Raw genomic sequence first — 18,617 nt, 5'->3', positions numbered from 1 at the left:
GGGGATTGGGGGAGCGCAGTAGTATAGAAAGACCAAGCTTGCTTTTGTGACTAGCCTGCAGTTTGACATGTTTCCAACACCACTAGTGCACACACATCTGTAACAACAGAAAAAACTCGGTACAGCGTGGCATTCTCGGCAGCCACAACGTTCATTGCCATCAAGTACTCTAGATGCCAAGAGGGTTTCCATCTGGTATTAATCCAGTGCAACAGTAGCTCCTGCAAGGTAGAAATTGGGTTTTTAGGATTTTTAAATTCAAAGGAGCCTTGGTAAAGGTATTTAAGCATAGAAATTCCCTGGACAAACCCTGACAGCTCAAGTGTGAAAGTATTATCAGAGCCAGCTGTTAATATTGACAGCTCCAAGATAACGCTTGCAACAAACAGGTTTTTGCTCAGGCAGAGTTTTGTGAGAGATTCCTGCTGGGCTAGAAACAGCACAGCAGCATTGCTTAATCTCGTTTAACCCTTCAACAGCAGCCTCTCAACTTCACCCCAGATGGGCTGGCTGCATTTTGACAGAAGTCATTGCCAGCAAGTCCTGATTTTGTTCACAGCTATCCCATTTCAAATGAGCTCATAAGAAGAAACTTTAAGTTTTGTGCAGAAATGAATTGGGACCTCTTGGAAAAAAAAAAAACCAAAACAGAAAACAAACCCAAACAAACCCAACAGCTGAATCACCTCCCAGTAACTTCAGCTTTGCAGGGAAAGTGGGAGATGCTGGGGCAGGTTTTACCAAGAGGCTCGGGCTGGGCTGCACAGCCTCAAATTAACCTAACAGCTCACTCCAGCTCTTTCCTCCATTTGGCCAGGCAGCCTGTTCTCCATCCCATCTCACCCTCACACTGGCTCTGACCACACATTAGGACAGTCCACGTTGCTAATCTGGCAAAGAAATGCTCTCTCTTTGGCTGGGTTAGCTTTCTGGTAGTTGCAAGCTGAATCAGCCTTCTGCAGGGACAGATCAGCACCAGGAGTCCAGAGCAGGACCTTCCTCTGGTTACAGCAAGATATTTCATCAGCTTACACTGCATCGTGTCACTTCACACTTGCTCTACTGGGAGGAATGGAAGCACAGCTTTATTCTCCCTGTAATCAGCTAAGCACAATTATTTTTTTTTTTTAAACCAGAAAAGCTGAAGTTACTTTCAGTTGGATCTGCAGTAGTTAAGCTATGAGCCCCTGCCTTACAAGCTAAAACCTAACACCAAGTTTCTCCCCAAGTTTACCCAAAGAGTTTGAAAACTACATCAAAGGGATCCCCAAGAGATACTTCAGAAAAATAAACATAAGGCCAGTTGACATTGTTAGCTATATCAGACTTCACACCTCACCAGAAAGGGGAAAAAACCCAAACCAACAAACAAAACCAAAACAAACCACAAAACCAAAACAACTCTTCACAGTGTTCCCCAACACAAAGAAATCCTATAGGATGTTACCCTCAGCTAACTACCGGATTCCGAGTATTCCTTGCACCACCATGGCAGAAGAGTCCTTCTCACCCCTACAGTAAGTACACAAGAATAAGACAGTGACTCTTCAGCAAGCATTGTCTTATCCTAGGAAAGGAGAGAACAACCTCAATACCAGTAACTGGTATGAAAGTATATCAGTATGTCACATTTAGCCCAGCTTCATGTGCTTAGACTTAACTTTCCAAGATTACCAATTTTATACAATTTGATAGAGATAAACCAAAAGAATAATGGAGGAAGAAGGAACAAAATTACTAGTTTCCTCCATCCAGTTCTGTCTTCCCTCCAACACCACTTTTTTCTTTTTTTTTTTTAAAACTTTTCCCCCCTCCTTTAAAAAAAAAAAACAAAAAAACATTCCCATTATTCTAAAAAAAAAAAAAAAATATCAAAAAACAAACCAACCATCATTTTTAGACTAAGTGACCTGTAAAATAGCCTGGAAAAAGCAAATACGTATGACAGGCTTCTTCTCATTAAATATGACACTGATCGAGTATTCCTGAATTTTAAAAAATTGCAATGCAAAATATTTGAGAGAAGGATCTAGGCCAAGACATTTAATTATAAAAGTTACCAAAATTCAAGCTGTTTATTATACAGTAATTAGAAGATTGCACACAAGTTCAGCAGTGAGAATGTCAAATATAAATTTCACAATTTCCTATTAGATGACAGACATCCAAAAATCCTGTATCAAACTGCTTTGAAGATCTTAAAACTAGTTCCCTAGCAGAGAAAGGTGTTCCAATCAAGAGTTTAAAAACCCCAACCAAACCCAACCCACAAAACTGGCTAAGAGCCACTGCTCTTACTGAGTTGAACCAGACTTGGACTTAAATGCAGTATTTTTAGATGAAATGAGAGCAAGCAGGTATTTATTGCACAAGAAGAGAATGTTATGTTTCTGGCAGCATACTAAGACAACTCAGTGCTTTTTTGTATACCAGACTATAAAATTACCACATATCAGAACAGCTGAACTAAAATTGATACCAATCTTGGAACATTAGTTATAAATGCAAGAGAAACTGCTATTAAAACCTGCATCAAATGTTGCAGCCTAACTCCATAACTGTTATAATTTCCTTAACTTCAGATTTTTCTTCTCTCAAAAGTTTTCAAAGCAGACCAAAAGCTCCTAGTGTAATATTAAACTGATCAGATCATTATGTGTGTCAGACTAGAACAAATAAACATTAAACCACATCAGATTAATTGCACTCTAAGTTCCAGGTGCATTTCTAAATTTTTTTTTTTTTAATTAAATGTTGATAATTTTAAGATACCAACAATAATGCAGGATTCAATAAATACAACCATTTTATCTCACACTTTATTTTGAATAGCTCAAAAACATATCTACCCCTTATATACTCTTCTATCCAATGTCAGATAACAAAGCAAGGTCATGCAGATTATCTGTTGAAACTAGTTTTTCCTACAAGGGCAGAACTTGAAGTATATACTTGGAAAGGTACTCAACCCTGAAGGACTTTCTGACTACAAACATTTAAAAACTTCTCTTCTAAAAAGGACGTGAAGCTGCAAAGAGGCCAGTGTCAGGGTTTTTTATTTTTTCTATCCAGCTGATGCCAGGAGCAGGTTTGCTGCTGCCTCCACAGGAAAACAGAAATCTTTGGAATGGGAAACACAGATGTTATGTATCAGTATATTAATATTTTCAGAAGCCCTTGTGAGAAGAGTTCAAAAAATAAAGCCAAAATTGATTAGCTGCAAGTTTTTACCTCAGATTGCAGGTGCTGGATCACAACTGTTAATGCTTCAAACTTCTGGTTACTGCTTGTCAGGAATCTTTTCAGCTGAAGGATAATTCCACTTTGGGTCTCACATTTTGTTTTGTACTGTGTCAACTCGGCTGTTTTTGTGCCAGGCGAATGCACATCTGTGGAGGCTTGAGTCTGTATGCATGAGCTCTTGGGACTCCGCTGCTTGCCCTTGTCAACTAAAACAACAACAATAACTAATTAACATGCATTTTATGTTGACGTCTCACCACAACTTAAAAGACAGGTGCAAAAGAAAGTCATTATAAATTCTTATAAAAACCTCCTGAAATACTAACTAGGAGAAACGGTTATTTCAGTAGCACTGCAGAGCAGACACGATCATCTGCCAGGTTAATTTCTAGCACCATAATCTTGCATACAATGTTTTGCACTTCATCCTCACCTTCATGTATTCTGTGGCTCACTTTTCAGCATACTCTTCACACTGTGCTTTGAATAAATATTTTCATAAAATGCAAGATCTCTGTCATCCTACCTATCCAGTAACTTATTTCTAACATAAGAGTCGAACACTTTTGTTTGCAACACGGATTTCACATTTCCTGCACTCTAACATACTGCTGAATACAAAACCATTTTCCCTACATTTACTTCATCTTTTTCTTCAAGATATTCACTGCAAAAAACTCTCCTCTCTGCAGCTCAGGTTTGAGCTTTATTAACTAGAGGTCTTGCAGCATTTCTTAGTGTCAGCAATTTCAGTCACTAGGATGAGACTTTAAAAAATGCTCTAAAATGAAATATATTTCAAGTTCGCCCTGCCACTATTCACAGTCCAAGCATTATATTGTTGATTTAATACTCCTAGTTATGTTGCAACCTCAATCCCTTCACAGCACACAATCATCTCATGTCAGAGGAAACCACATTACATAATGCAGCGCTTGACTCGTAAACACCACGGAGGTTACAGGTTTCTCTGCTGCCTTCAGACTGGAAAGGGACTACACTACTGCTGTGTAGATAGGGCCAGTCTTCCCCATTTGATTACACAGGGAACGAGCAAACACTTCTGCAATAAAAGGCTGATGCAATACATAAATATCCCTTGACAATTTAATGAAGACATCTAAGTAGATTACTTTGTACAGTTTCAACTTAACAAGATTTCTTCAAGATAAAGTGAAAAAACTGGAGAGGTGAGATTTGAGAAAAGAAAAATAGGAACATGTGGAAAAAATGGGGGACAAACTAACCAACTAGAAGTAGTTGCTCATAAATCCCTTCTGAAGCCCAAGCACCTGGTTTGAAGGTTGTCAAGTGACTCTGGAATAGTCTGAGCAGTATAAGGTTCAATCACACAACTGGAGACAGTATTAATAACAAAAGCTTTGATTCTCAGGTAATGTTAGTCTGAATGACACGTCAACTATTGCATTAATACATCAGTCTTGCACAGCCTTCACTTGTTTTCAAAGCATTTGAAAATATGTTTCCTGTTCAAAATACTTGTGTCCTCTGTGCCTCTCTTACTGAGCCTGGTAAAAAGTGGCTCCTGAGCCTATTAATTTTCCAAATAAATCCTCTCTAGGCAAGATTTTCTGTCATCTCTCATAGTTAGAGAATTGTCAGCACATTGCTTTATCATGTTCAGATGCTCTTGTATTCTTGGAGATTTCACTACACTTCTGCTCAGAGATGCTGACTGTTAGAGGGTATATTTTCAATTAGAAACATACCATCTTGCAGTTTAATAGCAGAGCTGTTAAAAGGTATATCAATGTGATAACCCAAATCAAAACACAAACCTGTAGGGGAAAGAAAGATCAAGCTTGGCTGCCAGTTCTGGTTAGCTTATTTTTACCACCATTTTAACTAATGTGACCACTTTTTTTCTTGCCATGCAGACATAACTATGTCCTTTGAGTAGACCTCTTCAAATGAATGACAGTTCACATTTGAGAGCAACCATGTCAGATTTCCAGCAATCTTATGGAGAATGCTGTGTTCAGGAAAATACTGGTTACCCTCTGAAGCTCCTTCAAAAAAAAAAAAAAAAAAAAAAAAAAAAAAAAAAAAATCACAAGACACAATCAAGAAGAGAAGAAAAAAAGAGCAGGGACTAGAGAATAAACATGTACAGTCAGTCCTTCCCTGCCCTACTGGCTCACATACTCCTCTTCTCTCATATATTCCACCTCTCTACCTGAATGCTCCACTTACAATAAATAGAAAACTAGAGCACTCTTCCTGATTTGAGAGTACTGGGTAAATTCACTGATACAGATGCTAATGTCATCATTTAATTAACTATATGAAATGCCTTCTACATCCATTTGTAGGACCCTGACAGAGCTGCATTAAACCTGAAAAAATGTTTGCAAACAATTTTTATTCTGGGAAAAAATGACATCACATACTGTTACCTAATGAAGTTATTTCATTTAAATGCAGCGATACAACAGCTAACCACAAATGACACGAGACTCCAGATATCCACTGTTTGCAGAGTTCAGTGAGCCTTTATCAGGTTGCCAGTTTCACACTATTGCTTTTATCGTGATGCCCAGACGACCAAGTCTTTTCCTAGAAGCTCATTCAAACTTCCAACCAAGCCAAGCCTGTATACTATACTAAAAAAAGCTGAACAAAAACCATGCACTAGAGAAACTCAGTGACATTCCTGTTGGCAATTTTATCATAGACATGTGCTATACACAGCCACTTCAAATGTTGAAAAGCATTTCTCTGCTAGCATGAACCCTCTGTAGCATGAACTGCCTCTACAGATTAACACCAGCGACACTCCAATGCTTATTTATGGCTTACGTACCTCTGGGCAATGACAGATTGTTTCCAGATTTGTATAGAAGGCATGCTGTGATGTCAAAACAAAAGCCATGTTTTCATTAAAACAAAAGCATCATGAGTCTAATTACTGATACAACACACCAGTGATGGACTCTAAATTAAAGACAGTATTGGTTACCAGCCCAAGTCCTCCTCACTTTGGCCTTTTTACTTGCCACCTTTACACAGTCAGACTTGTAAAGGAGAACAATTTCCACGCTTAAGTTAGGTTCTGGATTCCTCTCCAACAGGCTCAAAAACACTGCACCCAATCTAGTTGAAACGCTCAATTTCTGAAAACTAGAAATCAGATTCTCAAGTACCGCATGTAGCACAGTAACCGGACAGAATCACTATTTAAGGTCCTATCCTTCTTCATATCAGTTAAAAAAACCAACCAAACAAAAAACAAACAAACAAAAACCCCAGTGATTTTGCAAAGACTAAGCCTTTCGATCACTGAATCATTCCCAGAAGATTCAGTATTTTGCTGGCAAAAAGAATACCCCATGACTTTGGAAAAGGTCCAAAAATCCTCCTACTCCCTCTACAGTCGCTACCTGGACAGCAGCAGCGAACTCCAGTTCTTTGGGGAGAATATTAGACTCATCCCAAGCTTTTCCATAAAGCAAACTGATTCCCATACATAGCTTCCCTAGTTAACAGGCATTCAAAAGCAAGAAACACACTGTCTGTACATCAGGGTGTGTTCCATAAAGTTATGTTTAAGTGCTGTGGTATTGCCCAGTACTTGAAATTGTACTTGGCTGGCTATCTCAGAACTTGCCTGGTACCGTTGGTTTCCTGAGCCTCTCCATCTTGTGCACTGTTGCTGGATTACCAGATGAAACATCTCTCACCCACTTTTTGGTTTGCAGAGCCAAATCAAAGCCTTCCTTTGCTTATCATATACTAGGAAGGTCTATGTAGTAATGTCTATACTAGCTAGAAATTATTTTCTTTAAGCAAGAGATTAAATTTCTAAAAAAATTACATTTCTTAACAGCATTCCAAATAGCCTAAACAAACTACTTGACAAGCACAAGTAGGAACAACCTCACTTCTCTCCCCACACTTTTGCAGTCACCATTGTCTTACCCCTAAGCACCTTCTTTTCACATTCCTCATCCAAACTGTTAACTTCCACAGGTTTTTCAAAACCCATGTGTGTCTTGTGTAAGCATTTTTCAAAGAAAAATCCTCGCTCAACATTTTCTCTTGTAGGAAGATGCAGGCTGGTAAAAACTTTCTGCCTCTCCTCCATTTTCTGGAAAGCCTTGTCTACACATGTTAAATTAGTGCTCACTTCTTTGATCAGTAAGACCAGATCAGCCTGAGTATTTAATCGAGCTTCCATTTCTTCTCTTACTCGCTGGATTTCCTCAAGCACAGTTCTTATATCCAAGTGACTGGACTTCACCTCCGCTTTGAGATCTTCTTTCACCTGTTGTTGGCTCCTCTGAAGTGCTAAGACTGTTCTGATTTCCTTTTGAGATATTTCTACATCATGCTTTAGTTCCTTCTGTCCAGCCTGCATTGCCTCCTGGCTAGCTTTCACTTCTGCCAACAGAGCAGCGAGGCACTCCATCCTGATTTCACAGGAGTCGCAGGACCTCTTCCAGTGTCACAGCTTCCAAGCAGTCAGGGACATTTGTGAGCTGATAGCAGGTTTCCTTGGATAGCGAGAGAGCTAGCATATAGCCCTCAGCGTGGTATCCTACCTCAATTTAGTGTGCTGCAGTGAAGGTACTAGGTAAAAGTCTAGTACAAGACAAGACAAAGGCACTAAATAAAATAGTTCAATAAGCAGGGCTCTAGAGCCAGAGCTCCTTCTCAGGGCTCAGCCAGAGCACTAATCAGTTTAATTGGCAGATTATGCCACACCTGAATTTTTTAAAATCTTTTGCTGACATCATTGTACATGGGACGTCACCCCAGAAGCCACTCCCAACAGTCATTTGATCTGTGCATCAATCAAAGTATGCCCAGGCATCAGTAACCAGATTTGTTGCAACACAGCCAAACACTCCACAAGAATGCAGCTGCCCTTCCTTTCCAACACAAAAGCTCAAAAGGAGCCCGAATTGCCTGCGGGAGCTGAAAGCCAAACAGTTCAACAGCGCTTAGTTATTGCAATTGTATATTCAACAAGGTGATTATGCACCTGTCCTTCTGCTAATGTTTGCAGTGAGGGTTCAGGAGTACATCTGTGAGCACCTTGGACATTGCCCCACTCCCACTGAATGCCCTCCTCATTCCCACAGCTAGCAATGCTCTTTTAGCAATCTGGAAGAACCCAGATCCTGAGGAAGCCCTCTAGTCCAGAAACAATAAACAGTTACCAGAGCAATACAGGAAAACTGACTAATGGAATATTTTTGGCAGGTTAAGAAGACTAAGCCTTTTAGCTACCAGGTCCAAATGTTAATTTTTCTCTGTAAAGTCTAAGGCTTCTTACTTTTAAGCACAGAACTTGGAATAGGTCTAGGCTCCATGTAAAAACAGGTAGATTAATGACACCAGGCTGTTAGCTGTTTTGTTACACAGAGATTTAATTACCCAGTCATTGGATTCAGTGTGGAAAAAATGACCCAACACAATGTAGATCTTGGTCTACAGAAGGCGTCAGTCTCTGCCTTCAAAGAGGTAAGCTGGTATTCAGTGCAACAGCCAGGATTCAGAGCAGGACTCAGAGCAGCACACAAGCTGGAGCTCAGGAGAGATTTTACACCACAGCTTTGGCCCTGTCATGGCTCCAGGATGCTTGTGGAGGCAGTGATGATCCCACAGACACCCCAGAGCAGAGGACCTATGCTATCCATCCAAAACTATGGCAACCCCCATCAGCACCGTTTGGGGCTGGGAAGCGTTACAAAGAATGCCGATAGTCCGTGCATGCACAGATGTAGGATTTCCAACTCACCATAGTGCTACTGGCCAAAGAGCCAATCTGGGCAGTCCTGCTTGCAAAGATTAGTGCTTACTTTCCAGTTTGCCTCCTACACTAATCCAGGCATACTCATGGGACCAGGAAGGTAGAGACACATCCTCCACACAGAGCACCTCATGGCTTACACGTATCCCCCGACTATGCTGCTATTACAGTGGTCTCACAGACCCTGGTGGACACAATGTCAGTGGGAGAGCTTTTTTCCAAGCCTCTGTATCACCTGCCAGAACACCAGACACTGGCTTCCTGATGGGGTCTCCCCAGCACAGCTACAGGCCACAGGTGTAGTTTCTTCCTCCCTCAGCCCCTTGCCCCAATTCTAGCTAGATAGCTATCCCAAGAGCTCCTGAACGTTATTAGTCACACACAGTCACCGTTAAGGACCCGTACACAAAACAGACTGCAGAAGCACAATCTGGAGTTTGAATCCAGGCAACATCTCTGGCAAAAAATTTAGGTAGGTGAAGAGAGCCAGGTATGAGCACTAGCAGTACTTCTACATCCCTAGACCAACATCTGCAGTAATTCACCTCAGCAGCATAACACTTCCTTCTAACCTTTAGCATGCCGTAGTGGTTCCTAGAAATCTCACAAACAGAGGTGAAGCACTTGCAGAGACCTTGTCAGACACTTCCTGGCAGCAAATCAGAGTCCACCTGAATTGATTTCCATTGGTTCAGGCATGATACAGGTAGAGAATGGGTCTCTCTGTGAGAGGGAGGGTATTCACCAGGCTCATTGATGTAACCACCTGAGATCTAACTCTTCCTGACAGCCCAAAGGTTGCAGCCTCCTTTCTACATGTGTGTGCACCCACCCCAATTGCCAGCTGCTCTCTGCTATAATAAAATACACTGTGATAAAAAGCTCTCCTTGGAAACTAGTCTCTTGCTCTATATGAAAACATTAATTCCATCCTGAATGTAATTGATGTGTTTGGTACATTCCTCACTCAAACTAAGAGGTGTGATCACTAAGGACTCTTTGCTGATTTATAAAGATCACCTTCACAGAGCTTCCAGGCAGGTTTCCTTTGCTTTTCTCCACTCTGGAAGACACTCTTCAAAAACTTACCTAAATTAAATTTGCAAGTAGATACTACAAAGCAAACTAAAAGTCTACAGAGCTTGCCGGTACTTTGAATTTTACAACCTGTCTCTCAACAGGAATACTTGGTAGCTAATGACACACGAATAATAGCTTTCAGCAATGCACAACCTTCCCAAGCCAGAATTCATCGTCTTGGAAATACCAATTTCTGCTGCTGTACATCAGCTTCTGCTCCAACTAAGCTGTCTCTATCCTCAATGCATCTCAAGTATCTTAATGTTTTCTCCCATTTGGGAGGAAAAACCTCCTGATTTCATAGACTAACAGAAGTCTATGAAACATCAAACACTGATGAGGGATTTCCTCTCAAGACCAAATTAATGATTAGAAGAAAAAAAAATCATATTTAAATAAAATCTGGTCTATTTGGGTGGGATGTTTGGGGTTTTGTTTTTTTGGTTGGTTGGTTTTTTTAAAGTATTTCGTCTGCTTTATGAAAACACAGAAATCATTTAAACAATTAGCTACCAGCAAACACAAACCATCCCTATTTCTATAGCTCTAATATTAAAGAGAATAAAAACCATGAAGTTAAAACATCTGAGAATAGCACCATGCATAGTTTTGAAGTCAACACAGAAACTCGCTAAACCACAGTAACAGTTATATTTTACAGTGTTAAGTAATACAGCGCGTTTGAAATATTAAACAAAAGAGTTTACACAAAGTTTACAGTGAATCATAGAAAAAAATCCATTACTTTGACCTTCAGGGTGGTTTCACGTTCTGTACAGCTGACCAGTCTGTACAACTAGGACTGGGGTCAGATTTAAAACAGCAACCAGATATTTTCACTTCCCAAACATGAAAGAGGAAGCATCTAGTTGCCTCTATATATTGACTTCTCCCTTTTTCAAAAAGTCTGGTTTACACCCAGTTACAACTGGTCACTGAACACACTCCCCCACTGCAAAAAAAAAAAACCCAAAACCAACCAAAAAACCCCAAACCAAAACACAAACAAAAAAATCCCACCCTTGAACTTCTTGATGTTAGGCTAGCAAAGAGTTTGAGAACTAACAAGAAAGACCAAATTAAAAATGAAAAAAAGAGAGTAAGGACTAGAGAGGGCTACCAAACAGACTACTTCCTACACATAATAGGAGGGAACACTCAGACAAGAACATATCTTTACAAACTAGATATATACTCATATTTATGAAATCAGCCAAGTTACAACTAAAATACTGAAATAAGGGTAAGAAAATGCTGCTAACGCATCCCACAACACACACACTGAACCAAGTTATAGAAAGCATTACAAAACATGTATCCTGTACAATATTAACAGTCATGAAACACTTATAGCTAACTGTGTTCAGTGGAGTTTTGACCTGGATCAAATTTCTCCAAATACACTGATAAACACTGAAGTAAACTTGAAAATCTACTGGTTTTATTAGAGCCTGAAGAACACAGACCTACACTGCTGACCTCTATTCTAGATGCTTTATCTTTTCCTCCTGTAAGCAAGCTAGCCCCATTGATGCAGTACTGCATGACCCATGGGTCTGATTCTGGGGTTTTTCCCTTCAGGAGTTATCAAATCTCACTCTCACATCTGAACCAGCCCATAAGTGAGTGCATAACTTCACCTTGTATGTTATCTTTACACACCTAATTCTGAAGCCTCAAAAAATCTCTACAATTCTCCCACCACCCTCCCCCCTGCTGCAATGCATACAAGCTATTTGAGCAATGCAACAGAAAGACCAATCAACCATTTGATCTCCCAGCTTTGATTTTAAAGTTTGCTTCGTGACAAGCTACGGTACTTCAGAGGGAGACTTCAGAACATCCATACAAACAAGGAAACTGTTGGGTTTAATCTGCAGTGGTACATACATTATCTTCCAGAGGACCTGGAAATTTGGCTACCTGTAAATTACCACCCTAAATTCTTTCAGAACTCCTGCTCTGGGCTATAAACCCAGGAAGCAGATTCAGACAAATATACAGGGAAAGCAGTCACAAAACTAAATTAACGGTGTCTGCAGAGGGCTTGACAGGCTAGACTTGGATGGAAGCCTTCCAAACCCCCAGCCACTCCACAGCTTGGTCAACTGTAATTTTTGCCTGCATCCAGCCTGGCAAGTGGCGAACGCACACCTTCCTGCTGTGCCTCTCGGAGTCCAGGCTGGTGGCTGTACAAACGCAGACTCCTAAAGAAGTGATGTTCTGTTTCTAAGCTCTGCCTCAGGCCTGTCTGCATAAGCTGGTGCAGGCAGCCCCAACTTGCTCTGTTCATGCGTCAAGCATGTCAGTCATGAGCCAGTACCAGTCCACAGGAAAGCGACTTCAGTTTTCAGAGTTGTGCCTGAATGATTTGCCCAACTGAAATTCTGAAGAAGACACTGTACTTCAGAAACTCTTCTAGATACTTATTCAGCTGGTCTTGTCTCAAGAAGCTGGGGGAAGAGACACAGCACTTCTCATCTTGCATCTCCCCCCACATCAATGCAGTCTGAAGCCCAAGACAACAACTGAATGCTTTCTAGAGCAGAACCGCAGCTCTCCCTTTCCTTTACTCTCACTGTAACCTCTTGAGTTTCCCTTCTTTAGGGTCAGCCACTAGGCTGTGTCCAGGAACATCAGCTTGTTGTAGCTGTCATCAAATCCTTTTCAAGTCATTCTGAACAAAATAAACAGTAACCGTCACAGAGACTTTTAAAAAGGTTCCAGGAACTGAACAAAATTTAACTGCAGGCAGGTAAAACCTGACCTAGATGCTTAAACTGACTCAGCAAGATTAAAACATACACAGCAGAAAACCCTCTGCCTTTCTTTGCAGGGGTACAGAGGTTTTTCAGCATGTTTTTCCTTAAATGCTGGTACAGCCTGGAGGGGGAATGCAGAAGCATCACATATTATTCCAGGCATTCAGTCTGAAGTACTGTTTCTGAAGTCTGTGTCTGTCTTCTCATGCCAACTCATATGTTGACTTACAGTATTACAGCACTGACTTCTAGCCTCAGTACAGCATTTTAAATCCATCCCTTTTTACTCCTTACTTCTAGCCGGAGAACGGGATATTCTCTTTATACACACAATAGCAAAAACGAAAGGGAAATCTCAGACGTATTTATGTACTTCAGAGAGCTCTATGCCTGTTTAATGCTTTAATCACATGCTTAACACGCACATGTCTTGCAGCACTGGCCACACAGGGTTTCACGCTGGCAGGAGCAAGTCTCTTCTGAAGCAGAACCTATTAGCATGTCAAACGCTTCCCTGTCCGTTACAACACTGACTATTAGGTAAGAAACCAAACGTTTACAGACCACGCCAGAGTCCTGCAGCCTAAAGTTGTTACCTAGAAACTATAATACAGCGCATGCAGCTCTTTATTAGCTTCCTGCTTGTTGACACAACAAACAGAGCACGAACCAAGGGCACCGTTTCGTTACAGCATACTTTACACAGAAACAGGGGTGGAAGAGGAAACCTGCAAATACAGGTGACTGGGAGGAAACCAAGAGATAGCAAGCAAGGCCAGTTTTCCAACTGCACACCTTCTAAGCGAGCTTTTGCACAATCTCCACAAAAGGCTCAGCAACCCCACGCAGTCCTTAACTACTTCTGCACAAGGGTTCTTCTGAAGACAGATGTGAGCCTACTCCCTGCCGGTTAATCTGACACATACTTCATACTCTTTCAGGCTCTGAAGCAACAACCCACAGTGTGTAGCAAGCCCTCTGCCCTGCAGTGTGATGGTCTGGACTTTTTCTGTTGGGTTATGAGCACGCCCCCGCTGCCTCCCTGCAATCAGGAGGCACTGGAGGCAGCCATGAATCCAAAGCAAGCAAGATATCAACAATGCAAGTGTGACATTGCACTAAGGCTCCTAGATAAGCCTCAATACATCATCTTTCCAGTTGCTACCCCAATAGGCTCTCACCAACGTGACAATCTTTGAACTGGGTTCCCTGTGTGCATATGCCTATTAAAATTAACCACCTGTTAAGGCCTTGATGCTTCTCAACCAAAACCATGCCTTGATCCGAATGATTAACACTGATGTGTCTTCGCTTCCCTAGCGTGCTACAGAATATGGCTCTTCAGCTTGTACAACTGTTTTAGGACATTACCAAATACAGTACTGATCACCTGAACAGTACTTTTTCCCCCTTTAGGAAGCATGTTAACGAGACACATTTTTGTTTGTCTGTAATTTGGTATCATCTGTTACTATACTGATTAAGCATACAGAATCTCCATGTTGCATTAGCCTTACATTTCTGAAGATTATAATTTATGTTTTTAAAACCTACATTAACCTTATACTGAAGCTTTGCAAGGAGCTAAATTATGATGTTTGCAAACATCTGAGAAAAGGCATTACCTTCCAATTGCTGGTGGCTTCCAAAATAAAAGCACAAAGATTAATGTTAGCTCAACTCATGTCATTGCTGCAACTGCCTGATCAACCAGCCTGTGCATTTTTTAAAAAGCAAGCTTTGAAGGAAAGTCCAGTGATCAAGAACTCCTAAACTGTGCCCTACACTGTCTTAGTGTTGCACATTTCCTTGTCACTTCAACAGTAGCTGTTTCTTTTCCAGTCTTGATGATGGCAAAGTTAGTATCGGGTGAGATGATGTCAAATGGCCACACATTTTGTCAACCCCAGTAGTGCTGCACTGACAAAGTCAGTGATGATAGCAAGAAAGAATTTAAAAAACATTTCAAAATAGCAATGTCCAAATTTTCTAGCAGATTACAAGATTGGAAGGGATAATCTTTACAAGCCATGTTTTACAAAGGACTTAAAGGAGTCCCAGACTCGAACATTGAGTGTGTAATTAACATGCCAGACAGATGTCTGCCTGTTAAATACACAGTACGTGTGCAAGCCTGACTAATACTCTGAAATCTCAGCATTGTGCCCATGACACCTTTTACCTTATGCACCACAGACCTATCTTACAGAAGCACTAGTTGAGTTTTGAACACTTAATATACAAAGTATTTTGTCTTAATATTGCATTCACAATATATTTAGTCAAGTTTACTGGACCTGTAACATCTAGAATTGAGTTAGATTTTCATCTAGCCAGCACATATCAAGCACGAAAATGAACCACACATCAACTACAAAGATAAAAAAATACTAATAAGCCCACCATACATTCAGAGATGACTGCGAACTAAATAAACAAATTTGAAATGCTATGCAATTTACAGAAAACAACTCTAACATGCACCACCTAGACTACCAGTGGATCAGGTTTGTTCTGTTATTTTCTAAATATTTACTATAAAAGTAATGCAAAGCCTAGACCATGGATATTTTGACATGAGGGGGACTGCAGGTATGTACACTGATGAATCAACTCTTCATGCATCTTAAAAATAATACTGCAGAGTGATCCATTTTTAAGCACAAAGACAACAACAGGATGGAAAGTAATTGTATAAGGATGTGTTATGGTGTGCTGCAGCCTTGGCCAGTAAGGACCAAGTTAAAGTTTGTGAAATATCTCAATCTATTACCCTTCCTTTAGATACTTGAATTTTGCTGAATCAGTTCATCATATACCCCACAGGCAATCTTAAATCATTCAGTTCCCCAGCTTTTGAAGGAAAGAAGAGAAAGTGCTATATTCAGAAACTAGCAATTGTGTTTACATAAGGGGTTTACATTTAAGTAAGTTTCTAGTTCAGGTGTTGCTCTGGGTAGGCAGACATCTGAAGCAGTCCTCTCCTACATACCTTCCTATAGTTCAGCTGTGTTTTGTCATCCTTGAAATACACAGCTGCCCAAATAACCAAGCACAGGGAAGACGACTGATGTTCCTCCTTCCTTTCTGTTCCTGTTTCCTCTCCTCTGACTTTTCTCTCCATTTCCACCTCCTGTACAAGAAGTTGCTCCGTGTTGTCTGGTGCCCTCTACTGCTCCATCACAAGTACAGAACATGGCATATTTCTGCCCTTCATTCTGCAGCTTCTGTCTACACAATCATACCCCAGAGACAGCTGGGACAGGGAATCCCACCATGACTTGCCAGACCCTATTAATTGCCTCCTCAGTGCAAATCCTGATCCCTTCTTCTTATCTCCACATCCTTCTTGGATATATTCAGGGCTACGAAGTTCCCTGTTGGCAGATATGTAGATGTGGGATATCTTCACACCTGGGAAAAGACTCAGTGGGGACAGTGTGGGGGGGTGGCATCACAGAAAGAACCCTGCTATACACCCACACAGGTGTGTGCACGTAGGAAATCCTCTCACACAACACCAGAGAGCAGAATGATGTGTTACTGCCACCCTTCTCCACTTCTGGGCTTTCTGCAGAACTCAGGTCTCACATGCTATCAGGGCTGGAAGGGCTGATGCACAGCCAGAAAGGAAGGAGCCATTTGAGTTGCAATGGTTGAACTCATTCCTTCCTTAATATTTTAGTTCACTCTTTTGTTGACTACCATGCTCAGCATCAAAAATGTAGGGCTGGAAGAAACCTTCAGAAGCCATCTACATTACTCCTTGTTGAGGCAAGGTAAACACCACTTGAGCAGTCTGACAAAATGCCATTTATGTCTTAACTGTTTCAAGTCTCACCACAAGACACCGCCCTGCATTTTTTCATGATACCTTTCCTTCCAGCTCAAATGCGATCTGACTTCACGCAATTAAATCACTGGCTATAATCTCTCCACTTGCCACATGTTTCATACAGATACTAACAGGCTAGCAGAGTTGTTTTCTCTTCTGTTCTCACCTATGCATGGTAGTCTGCTATGTTCTGGGAAGTCAGATATGTAGACAGCTTAACAATTTCTTCAACTACTTTTTAACATGCTTCTTTCCCAAAGGACTGGCAAGAACCACAAGTATGCTTGGGATAAATATCAAGTAACCGGGAGAGACACCCTTGCTTGCAAATCCAAGTAAGAGAAGTTAATGGACCTAATTTTTGGCATCACAAATTTGTTCTGGATTTATCTGTCAAATTTGGCTCCAATGACCCTAGGTTTTAACAGCTAATTGTAGGAAGAACTCCAAAGAAATCCAAACAGGATTCTTGTAGCATATAAAATTAAGCCTTTAAGTTTGAAAGCCACTTTCTGTTTATGTACTATGGAGGGCCACTTCGTTGTAATAAATGAAAAAAAAAAAAAAAAAAAACACAAAAAAAAAACAAAAAAAAAAACCAAAAAACCCCCAAACCAAACCCAAACACCACCACCAAAAAACTAATTTGGAACTTAAATTGAACCACTGAATTTCCTTTCATCGATTGTGCCTGCCTCTAATTTAACATAGCAATTCTTCCTTCATAACCAACACAATTAATTAACTGCCAGAACATTTATTAGCTCAGTTTAATGTTAGATTCAAGAATCTGATATTTCTCATTTTTCTGAATTGCTTAAAGTCTTTCAGAGTAAAAGTCTATGTAAAGCTCAGTAACTTGCAATGAACCATAATCTTCCCTTGAAAACAACTGTGCAAGAGACCTGAAAATACATTTTGACCACAAGACTAGCACATTAATATGCAACATCATTTCTAGCGCAGTATCTGCAGCTATCTTAGATGGAGAGGACAGAGTGGCTTTTAGTTTGAACTCAGAAGCTATTCATTCAATCACACTAGTATGAGCTGATGTTATATGACTGTAACAAATGTCACTGGACTCAAGCATGGCACTGAAATGCTGCCTAAAGGATATTACGGAAGGAAAAAGTAGGACAGGCAGTAGGAATTTGAAGAGCTTCCAGAGCCTTGGTTATATTTTGTATTATTGCCTGTGTGCCAAAACTGTTTCTGAATGTATTCAGGAATAGCCTCCTGTGTTTATGAAACTTTACATTCATTTAAAAATAAATAAATCCAGATTACACTCAAATTCATTGATGCTGTTCCTTAAAAAGCTAGGTCATAGCACTTCTAAGCACTACCATCAGTGAGACATTATCAAAAATAGTCATACTTTATCTACCGAAAGGTCACTAAAACATTCAATTCTAACATTTCCCCCAAACAGATGACTACAATTTGCAATTTCAAGTTACAAAATAAACAGCTAACATCCAAATTCACCTTTTGTTACAGAGATTCACCTTTCAGAGAAGTCATGAATTTCTGGGTATAAAATAGAGTATAAAACAATTCAGACCAAGCTAGAACATTAGTTTTGCCCACAGATTAAAAAAAAAATAAATTAAAAAAAATCAGTGATATTAGTGACAATATAAGCATGATTAAGCTTACAGGTTTGAAATTAACTAAGAAAAAATAAAGTTTACAGTAACTGTTCAACTTACCAAATCCCTTCAAGAATCAGTCCTAGAGCTCTTAGGAGCTATGTAGAAAATGCTAATGTAGCATTTTCAACATTGTTCACTTCGGTATCACCCAATGTTCTTGTTCCAACCAGTATCTCGATTGGTTTTAATCACAGCCCCAGATAGCAACCCAGTAGGCTGCTCCCCCTCCAGCTACACTAACTTCATTTGATGAGTTCAGGTTC

At 40.3% G+C, this 18,617-nt stretch overlaps 1 protein-coding gene across 4 annotated transcripts in view; it reads right to left on the bottom strand.

Annotated features, from left to right (window-relative positions):
- Positions 1-18,617, bottom strand: part of MTUS1 (microtubule associated tumor suppressor 1) — a 92,013-nt gene that overhangs the window by 26,841 nt on the left and 46,555 nt on the right. For 2 of the 4 annotated variants that reach the window (XM_010570046.1, XM_010570049.1), the window contains one exon: positions 3,232-3,449. In XM_010570046.1, coding sequence (XP_010568348.1) covers positions 3,232-3,449 — 218 coding nt within the window. Of the gene's footprint in view, positions 1-3,231; positions 3,468-7,182; positions 7,673-11,985; positions 12,007-18,617 lie in introns of those variants that run through there. The other 2 variants (XM_010570048.1, XM_010570047.1) reach the window with 2 other exon arrangements.

The sequence above is a fragment of the Haliaeetus leucocephalus genome, unplaced genomic scaffold, assembly GCF_000737465.1.
Source record: "Haliaeetus leucocephalus isolate CR32 unplaced genomic scaffold, Haliaeetus_leucocephalus-4.0 Scaffold284, whole genome shotgun sequence".
NCBI classification, from domain to species: Eukaryota; Metazoa; Chordata; class Aves; order Accipitriformes; family Accipitridae; genus Haliaeetus; species Haliaeetus leucocephalus.
The sequence above is the reverse complement of the archived record's forward strand: the minus strand, read 5'-3'. Positions and strand labels throughout refer to the sequence as shown.